This window comes from Lissotriton helveticus, chromosome 8 (genome assembly GCF_964261635.1).
Source record: "Lissotriton helveticus chromosome 8, aLisHel1.1, whole genome shotgun sequence".
NCBI classification, from domain to species: Eukaryota; Metazoa; Chordata; class Amphibia; order Caudata; family Salamandridae; genus Lissotriton; species Lissotriton helveticus.
This window is the reverse complement of record NC_136069.1, coordinates 996869226-996882636: the sequence shown is the minus strand read 5'-3', so window position 1 is coordinate 996882636 and position 13411 is coordinate 996869226. Positions and strand designations below refer to the sequence as shown.

The 13411-nt window shown below is 43.5% G+C and overlaps 1 protein-coding gene across 2 annotated transcripts in view; it reads right to left on the bottom strand.

Annotated features, from left to right (window-relative positions):
• The window catches only part of ACOT9 (acyl-CoA thioesterase 9), a 597782-nt gene that overhangs the window by 61096 nt on the left and 523275 nt on the right, over positions 1–13411 (bottom strand). For both annotated transcript variants that reach the window (XM_078657838.1, XM_078657840.1), the window contains one exon: positions 3556–3706. In XM_078657838.1, the coding sequence (XP_078513964.1) occupies positions 3556–3706 (151 nt within the window). The remainder of the gene's footprint in view (positions 1–3555; positions 3707–13411) is intronic.

The window sequence follows — 13411 nt, the reverse complement described above, 5'->3', positions numbered from 1 at the left end:
AAATTTCCCCCCGGTTTTTGTCAGATCACAACCCACTAATATTAACTTTGAAAGATCTAAGCCCAGAAACCCCAAATGTAACATGGACCTTTGAAAAAGCATTATTGTTTGATGACAAGTATAAAATACATATGAAGAGTTGGATCTCTGAATTCTTTAAGGTAAATGTGGGATCCGCCCCTCTTATGATAGTCTGGGACACATTCAAAGCTGGAGTCAGGGGCGAGACTCTTAGCTACTCACAAAGGAAAAATAAAATTGAAAGAGAACAGGTGCAGAAGCTCCAGGAAAAACTAATGGGAGAAGAAACTAAATTAACACAGTCCATTAAAACTGGTGGGGGAATTGAGACAGCCCAGCAGTATATAGCCAAACTAAAATCAGAAATAAGCTCTGTTTTTGCTGAAAGAACCGCGGCAAAATGAGCCGCAACGCGTGGAAAGATGTACGAATGTGGGGAACAAATAGGACACCATCTAGCGCTAGCCATCAAGCAGCAATCAACCATAAACACTATAATGGCAATAAATATAGAGACTGAAGGGGTTACCAAAGATCCGGGGAAAATACGCAAGGCCTTCGAAGGGTATTATTCAAACCTATATTCCGAGACAGACGATAGGCCTCTAGAGGACAGGAACATTGACATTGCAGATTGTGTAGATCATTCACTAGTGATCAGACTCAGCCCTGAAAGGCAAGAGCTAATGGAACATCCCCCCTCCTGGGAAGAAATAGATAATGCAATAATGACCCTGCCGGATGGCAAAGCAACCGGCTTGGACTGTATCCCTGCCGAGTTCTACAAAACATTTGTAGGGCAAATTAAAGAAATTTGTACGACCGTCGTTCTTTCTATATTTGGTGGCGCCCATCCTCCTCCCTCTTGGTCCCTTGCGAAGATAGTGATCTTTCCAAAAAAAGACAAAAATCCGCTCGAAATGTCATCATACAGGCCAATAACCTTGATCAATACGGATAAAAAAAAAAATCTAAAATATTGGTCAGCAGAATTAACCAAAACATACAGGATTTAGTTTCCAAATGGCAACATGGCTTTGTCCCTAAAAAAGGCACTACAGAACATGTGCGAAGAACAATTATGCTGTTCGACGCCGCTAAGATAGCAGGAGACCCGATCGCCTTAATATTGCTAGATGCCGAGAAGGCTTTCGATCGGGTCTCCTGGCACTTCCTATGGGAAGTTATGAAAAGGGCAGGTTTTGGACCTAATATGCTGCAGGCAGTCCAGGCATTATATAGAACCCCTAGGGCCAGAATTATGGTGAATGGTAAACTTACGGACACAATAGAAATTACACGAGGGACCAGGCAGGGATGCCCTTGCTCCCCTCTACTCTTCGCCCTGTTTATTAATCCGCTCATCTGCAAAATAGAGGCGAATATAGAGATACCAGCAGACATCAGACATAGTATGAGTACGAAAATCATGGCTTATGCTGATGATCTAGCTATTGTGACCCCTGACCCCAAGAAATCCATAGAAGCCTTAGAAAAGGAAGCCCAGTCATTTGGGAAAATATCTGGATATGCCCTAAACAAAACTTAAACACAGATAATTTTAAACATAGTCTGGGTAGATAGGCGAGTAGTACCCCAGGCTTAGTACTTAGGAGTAAGCATTATGGCTAACCTAGAGCAGATTGTGGAGAAAAATTTTAACCCACTGTCTATGAACATAAAAAAAGCACTCCAAAAAATTGATAACCTGCATTTGACTATAATTGGACGCTGTAACGTAATAAAAATGACCTACTTCCCGAAACTATTATATTACTTTCTTATGATTCCCCTGGAATTTATTAACTCAATCCTGCATCTATTTGAACAAATTGCTTGCCAATTCATATGGGCTTATTCAAATATAAGGAGGTCCTATAAACTGCTATCTTTACCCAAAGGGAGAGGAGGCTGGGCACTGCCAAACCTTAAATTGCATTATTGGGCAACCGTCATACAGTACAGCTCATGTTTGTTGCAGGAGACTGGTGGAACGATCTATTCAGGATTCAGGACTACCCTCCCCATACACGGCCTTACTCAGGGAAGATAGCAAGGGATGTGTATGGAGACAACTTGAGTTTGGGTACTACAAACGTGTTGGGTTCAAGACCCTTAGGAATGCATATCGGGCCTTTACCAACTTCCGAAAATTATTCGGCCGGGGTAGACTGAACTAATACACACCACTAGCGAATAACCCAATGCTCCCACTAATATTTGGTAACACATATCTCCAGAGATGGTATAGTTCAGGAGTTAATAGATTGGGGGACCTGATAACAACAAAGGGGGTTCGGACATTTGCGGAACTCAGTTCGCAGTTCTCGATTGATGGGAAACAGATCTTCCACTATCATGCTATCAGGGACTTTTTAACATGCAAAACAGGGGGCCTAGCTGGATTTGTAAAAGTAGACATTATTGATAGAATACAAGAAGGGACGACACCTCGAATCGGAATGATATATGCTGATATAAACACTAAAATGCCAGACAACTTTGGAAAAAATTGATGCAAAGTGGCAGATCAAACTCAATAGCAACCAGAACTTCTTTCACAAAGCCCTGAAGTTATCCCATAAATATTTATTATCAACCAAACTACAGGCCCAATTCTATAAAACAGGATTCTTCCTATATATAACACCGAATAAAATGGCACAGTGGGGATCAGGTAGTGGAACTTTCTGTCCGCGATGTCATGCATTCTCAGCTGACCAAGTACATATGTTCGCCACCTGCCCGAATCTTAGCCCACTCCTAGAGCAAATTCAGCACGTTATCGGGATGGTTTTGGGACAGGACATACAACTAACACATACAATCATCACACTTGGGCTGGATGACGCAAACCAGACTGGGGGACCTTTCATCTTTGTAGCTATGACCATATATAGGATTTGCATTACGGCCAATTGGAAAAGTCAGGATCCCCCTTCATTTGGTCAATGGCAAGCCAGGCTGCTAGCTACCTGCAAACTTGAGACAGCCATCTATGGGAAAAAAGGCAAGCAAGCCAGAAAAATCGGGCTATTGGTGTGGGAACAATTGTCTAACTGGATAGAAGGGACACCAGATGAAACTACTAGCGGGTAAACCGGGAGGAGTGATTGATTGAAAATGGCATCTCTGCCAAAGACTCACTACTCCTTCCTTGAACATGGTGGAACGCCAAAACCAGATTGGTTTTTTGCTTACTTTAGGAGACAAAGTATATTCTGTTTCGTTTTTTTCTCCTTTCTTTTTTATTTTTTTATTTATTTCATTATCTTTCTTTTTTATCCCTTCTTTCCTTTTCTTTTCTCTTTTCTCGTTCTTTTGTAGTAAGCTCTCATGTATGCAATTTAAATACGATGTGACCAAACGGTGTGCGGGTGGGGGGAGGGGAGGAATGCTGGAAAAGAAGATGGTAACTTTGTAATGTCTGGCTTTTCTTTGTGACGAAAAAAAAAAAAAAAGAAAGCCACTGACACATTTAATAAAGTCTGTGCAATTTTATACAGCCATCGCTGCATCATATTCAACACTTACCGCCATAGGTTTTTGGGATAATTCGTGGGACATCGTTCTCAGTCATGAACGTGAAGTGGAAGATATTAGTCGTATGGTGTTGTCGCGCTGTTGTATCAAAAACCTCGCTGTGCACTCGGACCTGCATATGGTTTCTATTAGTGTAGCACACCTATGTAATTACAAATATTGTGATATGTTAATTCAATTTCAGTAGCAACATCCCTCGAAATGCTTACACACCCAAAAAAGCAAACCGGGGAGTTCTGACAGAATAAACAAGGGGCTCTTGTCATTACACTGAACAGTCATGTATGAGGCAAAGAGCAGTATTTAAAAAAAATGAAGACAATGAAATTCAGCCCTTATTGTATTACTCCTGCACGGATTAAAAGCAAAACAGTCGAGATCAAAGTTGCTGAAACTTTATTTTGTGATGACCATTAAATATCTGCCACGCATCAAGATTCAACTTATTTCCCTATCTACAATTTACTCAGATTCGATTCATAAAACTTTATTCGATTCAACAACAAAATCATAAAAGTATACAGTTTTTAAAACATTACACACCATTATGCGAACAAAGTTCATATTGTCATTTTCATATGGCTTAAACATACACGTTTCCCGAATCATAGAATTTATGCAGAATTAAAGCAGCCCATATATAATAAAGTGCTTGTGCTAAAAAAAAAAAAAATTTAAACACATATATGAACAATCTATTAAAGTCTAAAATTTTACGACCAACATGACATTTCCACATTCAATGATTATGTAATGATGTAACAGAAAGAACAACCCAGATTTTTCAATAACGTTTTCTGATATTAAGCGACAATCTAATAAAGCTGAGCATGGCACTACATACAGCGACTGTGGACAGCGATAACAAATGATCATAACCCTCCTTGTAATTGCCTGGTTGAAGTCCCAATAAAACAGGTTTGATAAACCTGCTTCTTGGCTCTCTATACAAAGGACAGAAAAGGACAAGATGTAATGTGCACTGTGGGGTTTTGTTGTCACAAGGACAAGGGGGAAGTCTCTCACACCAGCCCCCTTGTTTCGGGAAAGCAAAAAGAAAATGCAGGGTATTTAGTCGAAATCTGGTCAAGTAAAAGCGCCATTGTGGATGCACTATAAATGCTAAATAAAATTGGTGCTGTAATTTGCCTCTATGATATAATAATTGCTCTTTATTTAACATGCCCACGGTATTATAATAAGCCGTTTTAATTATAGTCTTTATATCCCCGTGGATGGTTTCTGGCTTTTCGTAAATACGTCCCAGACCAATTTTATGAAAAGTTTTGCTCACATAGGACAGCCACGGGATCTGCATGGCATAATCAAGGTTTATACAATCCTGAAGAATTTCTTTTGAAAGCTGAAGATCTTCAGACAACCATATTTTCCCCCATAGAAGTAGAGGAGAGACACGGATAATGTCACTCAAATATTCCATACCCATTTCGATGTGACAAAAGTTGTTCGATGAGCCTAATGGAATTGATAATAAACGTTTTAGGAATTTGTTTTCCATAACTTGGATCCTGGTACAGCTTTCTATCCCCCATACCCCCGCCCCGTAGGTAGCCACGGACAAGCATCTCGCTCTATATAAGGTCTTTAATTCAACAATTGGTTTTTGGCCTAATTTACTAGAAAAACGAAAAAGGCCCTCTGTGGGTCGTGTGGTCTTTTGTACACGAGCCATTATTAATGGGGCCAGCTCAGATTTTTATTAAATAAGTTACCCAAGTAATTAAAATGTTCTAGTTTTTCGATGATAGAGTTTTCTACCACATACCTACATGTTTTTGTCCCTTTAGGACCACATACCATCGTAAAGGACTTTGTAAAGTTAACCTTAAGGTCTAAGTCCAACAAAGTTATTAAATGCATTTAAGCAAATCTGCATGCTGTTGGCAGTTAGGGTCATCAACACCGTATCATCGGCATAAGATAACATTGGTATCTGTTTACCATTTACTTTGGGAAAGTCTGAGCAGTTCTCCAGCAAGAACCTTTCCAGGCCATTAGTATAAACCAAAAACAGAAAAGGAGCCAAAATGCAGCCCTGACGTACGCCCTCAGTTGAGGGAATAGATCTTGTCTTTTCTCCCCCTGGGCCAAATCTAATGGCTACAGTGGTAGCTGCATGCAATCTACGGAGAAGGGTGACCAAAGGTTCTTCAAAGCCCATACCCTCCATCATCCGCCACAGCTTATCGCTACAGACAGTGTCAAAGGCACTGGATAGATCCATGAAGGCCAGATGAATCGAAGAGCCCCTGGCCTTCATGTACTTTCCCATGATTAAGGCCAGATTTAGACACTGCTCCGTCGTCCCTTTGCCTCTCCTGAACCCATATTGTGAATCTACAATAATGCCCGTATAATATGCCCATGCCTCCAGTCGAGCCAATATTATTCTCCCCATCAGCTTGCACGAGGCATCTATTAGTGATATGGGCCTATAACAACGTGGGTCGCATTTATCACCTTTCTTGAAGATCGGTACAACTACCGCCTCTTTCCATGATGAAGGAATGCGCCCGACTATAATTGCTTTAAACACATTAAGTAATAAGGGTGCCCACACCGCAACATTATGTTTAAAAAGGTCCAAAGGCACCGCGTCTGGACCAGGGGCTTTTAATGAGACTCCTTTCCTCAAAGCCTCCTCCACTTCAGGAAGAGAAAGTGAGGAACTAAGCAATGAGGCTGAGTCAAGAAAGACATCAATATCCCCCTCATTATTAACGGGCAAACATGCACAGTTTGGGTTAAAAATGTTCCCATAATGGGCTTCCCAAGTCTACCCCGTTATATGCATCACCATATTGCCTTTTTCATCACTATTAAGGAAAGGGCGGTTTATTACCTCCCAAAACAACCTGCTATCTCTTAAGTCTGACGCTTTCTCAAGGTCCTCCCAAGCTTTCTTTTTTAAGTCTAGCTTCCGCTTAAAGATAATATCCCTATATGTTTTTCTCGCATTTTTAACCATCTCCTTATCCCGGGGGGTTTGATGCAGGGCCTTCCTTAATAGTGTTTGTGCTGCAGAACAGGCGGCATCAAACCAATAATATTCCCTAGAGTCTCGTTTCCCTACTGGTTTTTTAAGATGAATTGCCACATTTCCACAGAGAACTTCAAAATTCCTAATTACTATTTCAGGCTCTGTAGTAGACGTTAAACAGGCCTCCAGCTCTAAACTATTTACTTTAAAAACCTCTACCTCCAGCTTATTTACATCAACCCTGTCCCACTTCAAGGTCACACCTTGATTCCCACTATATTTTATAGGTTGATCCCAAATCGACTGGTTCCTCACAATAGCAGGACACAAATTCAAAACTAAGGGATTATGATCACTCACGGGGTTTACTTCTATCTGGACTTTGTCAACAAAATGAGTGTAATTACCGGACACAATAGCAAAATCAATTACACTCATATAGCCCCCGTTCCGTGAAAAGTTGGTATGGGCAGTGAATTCGGAGTCGATAACATGTCCAGAATGCAAAGATCGTTTATCACAATAACATTATTCAAAGCATCACCTTGAGGTGAATGCTTAAAATGTGCCAGTGGTTGCTCATTTGAGTCAACCAAGCCACAGGCTTTTGACCCACTAAATTTGCATAAAGAACAAACCCTACCAAACCTTGGTTCACACCGAATATAATCCACTGCCCAGGGGTCCCTAAAATTCGCGATAATACAGTCTCCCTTCAGATCTTTAATGCTATGACCCACCCAGGGGACCCTTCTAACATTTAAAATTCCTGTCTTAGAACAAGGGGGAAGCGCTCTGTTTTTATTAAGCAAAAAGATGACTTTATTCCTCAGCTCACCATTGGATTCCAATTGGTCGGGTCTGATCCCAGAAACTCCCGCCAATATAATTGTAAAGGGTGCAGATTCTGGGAGTAGATCTACGCAAGGCACCCGCTTTACTGGGGTTTTATTTTCCAAATGTGTAAGCCCCTTTTGCGATGTTTCTACTGGCTTCGCACTAGGTGCTGGCTTTGAGACAGCCACACTAGGTGCGTTAATCCTCCCCACACCTGTGCTTATTACAGAATTATTGGGAACTATTGGGGGGGGGCGGGTTTGCATAGCCTACGCCTATGGCCGGTTGAATAGGCTTAGTGGATTTGTTTTTTGGCCCTGGGACTATTGTGACGGTAGCTTTGTCCCTCAGGCTCTTAATACTTTTTGCCATGGCATCAAGCAAGTGGGTATTCGCAGTTACTAGATGTTCTAATTGGTCAAGCTTAAGGTTTATTATTTTTGTTCTTTCCAATATGGGCATCATCAGTGATTTTACCAACTTCTCTATGTTAACAAATAGATCCTCATTTGAATAACCTTGAATAGATGGTTGTATGGTTTCAGGGAGAGCCCCTCTTAAGTTGGAAGACTGGGCTACAACCAAAGGAGCCTCAGTCGATGTTTGGGTTTTCAATGATTTGACACGGCTACCCTTCCTATGCCCGCCCCCTCTTTTCCTTTAGCTAGTTTTCAATATCTCTACGCGATTCTTGCTCCCTTCTAACGCCTGGCGGCTTTGGGCTTTTATAGGCGATTTTTGGGCTGATGTTAAATTAGAATTTCTTCTTCTCCATCCACTAGAAGTAGTACTTAATAATGTAGTGTCTATAATTGGGCAAGCCACTAAACGTCAGGCCCCACCGTCAGGGAACAAGATATAGGAATAGGATTAGGACTGGCAGAAAGATTCATTTCTATACTTTGATCTGGAGTTACTACAGAACCAATCAAACCTAAAGAGGATTGCTTCCCTGTTAATAAATCTAATGACAATCGTTTCTCTGAGAGAGCTATTTCTTTCTCCAGGATCCCAGTTGCACGTGTAATCAAATTATCTAAGGTCCCATTGACTGATCCACCATTAGTTTTTAAAGTAACTTTACTATCTTTCCCTGAGCGTAATGCCATTTTTAAACCAGTTCTAGGAAAGACAATTTAAACAAACACTTGAAAAAGTAATGGAACGCAATAGTTTCTAGAACGATGGGAGCAGCAATTAAATACTATATGATAACAGGAGTCAAAGGGAGGCCTCAATCGTCCTCGGACGGCCTCAGACGGCCCGCCCTTTGCCCGGCGCGCGCCCGCGCGCGTCCCGCGTTAGCGGATGTGGGCTTTGCAATATAGTAGGAAGGGGCGGGAAGAGGACCAGGTGCACGGGATGTCAGAACGCTAGCACCTCTGGTCCTCTCAGTCCCGCTCCGCCGAAGAAAGCCCAAATGAAAGCGATTAAAAGCCAGCCGCAGGTCCAAATAAAAAAGGCAATGTGGGCTTTTAAAATCAACAACAATTCCAATCAGGGCACCAAGAGTTTGCAAAGAGTCCGCGACTTCGAGCGGCACAATTTATTCTTATTTACTGAATTTAGAACTTTCACGATTTAACATTTGAACGTCGTACATTATAAGAAAACACTGGAACATAAGTCACATTACCTAGCTTCTCTTTGTCTAATATTCTCTAGTAAGTAATATCAAGTACCAATAATGGAAATTATTTACATGGTAGTTGAAATGGTGGTTAGTCAGGCTGATCTTACAGTAGTTATAACCATCATCCATGAGAAAGCAGCGAATATTTTCTGCTGGACATCCCAAATGCCTTCAACAAAGAGGAGATCTCGGCGACACACATATATCAACATAGAAATGAACTAAGGAGTTCTGCCTCTATGAGGAGGCCATGAGGCACAGCTGCCTCAGGGTCATTCTCAACGAAACCCCGGATAGAGGCTGAAACATCGGTATCATACCCCAAAGATCCCAGACTCGCTGTTCGGGAGAATAGGCCTGAAACTGCACTGTGTCCAGAACAGCATCAATGAAAAGGAGCAACTGAAAGGGAGTCAGGTGTGACTTCAGCACGTTGACAGTGAATCCCAGCAAATGCAGAAGGTCAGCCGTAGTCTGGAGGTGGGGGATGACAGCCTAGGGCGAGCCCGCCTTTAACAGCCAGTCGTCGAAATAGAGAAAGACTGGAACCCCTGATATGTGAGGATGAGCTTAGACCACCGGCATCACTTTCATGAACACCCGAGGCAAGCTGGTAAGGCCAAAGGGGAGCATGGTGAACTGAAAAAGCTGGTGGCCTACCGTGAACCATACGTAGTGTTGTGGGCTGGCAGGACAGGAATATGGAAATACGAGTCCTGCCCTATTAAAGAGCATGTCCAGCAAAGTTGACTGAAGATCCCCGAAAAGCCAGATGTCCTCAATCAGGCGTAGCGCCGAAGTGCTACTAACGTGGCAATCGTTCTGCTCAGTTAGTCAGTGGTATCCAGTCCACAGTGAATTGTGAATTTTGCTGCGTCTCTCCGATCTGCCACGGCTTGGAAGAGAACAACCCAGGTCTCCTCCGGGCACTGAGGCAGCACTTGCTCAACTGTATCCCAGATTTTATAGGAGTATCGGCCCAAGAGGCACACAATATTCACTGCCCGCAGTGCCAAGCTGGAGGAAGAGAACATGCGCTTCCCAAGATGATCCAGCTTCTTGGATTCCCTGTCTGGAGAAGCAGAAGGAAATGCGCCCTGGAAGATGAAGCTTGGCCACCAAGCTTTCGGGGAAGGGTGTTGGGTGAGGAAAAAGGGATCGCCCTGAGCAGGGTGGTGACAGTGGGCGATCGTCCGTTAAACAGTAGCCCCTATGCTGGACTTTGACCAAGTGCCCAGAAGGACGTCCGTGAGGGCTTTGTTGAATGGCAAGAGGGGTTCTGAGGAGGTTGCCGCAGGTTGAAGCACCTCAGTCAGGAGATTAGTCCTGACTGCCACTGTAGGGAGCTCTAGGCCTAAAGCCTTGGCTGCCCTACACACCACCACAGCCTAGCATGCTCCCTCCTCTGTAGCCATGGTAGGGGGAAAAAGCATGCCAAGGTGTGGGGAAGTGTCCAGACCACTGTCGTCACCCAATTCCTCTCTCCAGTCTGGTTTTTCCAGCTGGTCTGCTAAAGCATCCAGCGACCCCTCCCGGTCCTCATTACCTTCAGGGCGATAGGGAACACTTGGGATGAACAAGGGAACAAAAGTACCCTTCGACGTCGGGAGTGAGGATGGGGATGGCGTCGGCTGGGGGCTCGGCCGGGTGCGTTGTCACCGGCAGGGCCGGACTGGGAACTGAAAGCAGCCCTGGCAAATGTAGCCAGACCAGCCCCAGTGTGGCCCGTCGCGAGCAAGTGCGCCAACCAATACTAGGGTGGCTTGGGGGGATGATTCTACCGCCAAGAACATTTTGGAAAAAGACAGACCAAATGGTGCATTTTGCAGCACATTTTTCATTACATATTTAATTGCATCAACTTTCAAAGCACAGTAAATAGTTGATGATGACCTTAAAGAGCACCAGGTTACCCACCACGTCGTATGTACTCATAGACATTCTTTCAGAGAGCACCAAAAATAGACATGAGTAGTGAATCAGAGAGAACAAAGTAAAAGTGAGACCAGCCCCCATAGGGTGTGTAGCGAGCAAACACAGTGAGCAACGACTACTAGGGGGAGCAGTGTAGGATGTTCCCCGCTCACGCAGGGGCACCCTCAAATTTAGGACCCAGCACCCTGCATTCCGTATTCAAAGGCCTTAGGGGCGACTGGTAGGTTTTAAGTGTAGTGAGCTCAAATATAGGGAAACCTATATCTAACGTAAATGGCGCTAGCACAAGCTTACACAAGCTGCAATGGAAGACCTGATGTCACAATTTGAGTGGTCTCTCATGGGTGGCATAAAACATACTTCAGCCCATGGGAGACCCCTGGGGCACCTATGCCCTGGGTACCTTAGTAGCATATACTAGGGACTTACATGGGTATCCCAGTAGCCAATCAGTAGTGTACCTAAGTACTCACCATGTCAAATTTAGGGAAGAAGCACAGAGACTGGGGTCCTGATGAGCAGGATCCCAGTCAGACTAGTCAGAAAAACATAATGACACCAGCAAAAAGTGGGGGTGACCAGACCATGAAAGCACATCCTACTTTCCTACGTGCCATATAAAACTGGCTGGGCCAAAATTGATGTGCAATTGTAACATTCTCTCTTCTTATGGTAGCTTATATTTTATTAGTTCATGTGTCATCATGTCATGGTTGGGACTTGGAAAGGGGCAGCACAAGTACTTTCAGTTACTTCAGAGCACTGACCTATAGAGAGTAAATACAGCACAATAACTGGAGGGAACATGAGAGCAAACTACACTTGCTAGAAGACTTCTACCCTAAATCAGATAAGCCAAGCAGCAGCCAATCAGGTGCTCTGTGACATCCCCGTCGTCTTGATGATCTCTGAGATGATTTTCATAACACAAATGAGTTCAGTTTGTTGCTCTCCAAAGTTCCTCTATGCAACCATCTTGTTACTACTCCATCTTACCGTTGCTTTTTATATTGAATTTCATAACACACGTTTGTAGTTCTTGCAACTTGTACATCACAAGCGTTGCTATTACCCAACGCAATTACAGTCAATTTACCATCCTAAGAAGGATGGAAGGTTGAATAGGCTCTGCTGGCTTCAGAATTGGACCTGTATACCACTGCATAGCTCAGAGTTTAACTCACTGAGCCATCCTGCAGGATTTGTTTCCACTCTCTGCGGGTCCTAAGGACACCCTGCAGTCTCTTTATAGCCACCACATCTATCCTACCTCCTGGACAAGACCTCTCCCATTTCGACTCTCCATCTTTGAGAGCTCTCTCCAGTACATGAAAGATGTCTCAGTGAGTAATGGCCTCTCTGCTGACATCTGTTAACATTCAGACCACAAGATCATATCCTGGTCTGGTCAAGTTAGCCTTTCATCCTCGCGAGGGCATTAAATTCAAGAGCATAGCATTAAAGCAGGGAGTAGAGGAGTTGATTTTATTACGGGGTTCCCCTTATTTACTGAAGTCCACAGAGCCGCCATTAGTTCATGAACCACAGGTGGTGGTGACTCGTGGACTGCTGAATCCATTCCAGGAACCTGTGTTCAGCTCATGAGTACAAGTGGGAATCCCGGCGCAGCCACTCAGCCTTTCATCCTTGCGAGGTCGACAGATTCAGTACCACAGAGTTTACTAGCAGTCAACTGTTACTCAGTGCTCGAGGGGTGAAGTGGCACTTTAAAACTACATGTATAGAAGTATGGGGAAAATAAAAATGCAGCCACATGGTTACCTCATACTATATCACCGCCGGACTTTAACTTCTCAGAATGCAGAGCCATTTCTCCGAGTCCCTATATTGTTTTAGTTCACAACAGATGCAATAAACCGCATCACTCATAGCGGGTATGTTCCTAAAATATTGACCCTCATTAAGTGTGGCCCGTTCTTTCCAAACCCTGCACCACCTACTGTTTGCACTGGGATCAGAACTACACGATTTGAGGAAATTACAACATGCAAATCGCATTGTTCCCCAAGTTAAATTTTACTTTACCAGAAGAGATATCCAATAAATACCAACACGTCTGGATTTTGATGCGCACAGCATTAACATGCAGGCCACGCCCTAGAGTTAGGGTACGACTTGTGATAGCTGATGATTTACGGGACGTTTTCAATTCCGACCGCCTGGTGTCTGACTTTAAAAGAGGCACTCCCACCTGGGCCACTCATAATCAGACCAAGATGTGCACAACAGTTTGTAGCATAACCGTATTGCCAAAAATACGTAACGTTTGCACGGGACTCTAAATACACAGCATGGCCTAGATTTACCAAGGATGCATAGTCTTTGATTGGCGCTGCACCTATCCTGCGCCACTAGGATTTTTAATAGGAACTAAATTGACGGAGAGCTTTACCTTGCTTTGCGCCATTTTGCGCCACACG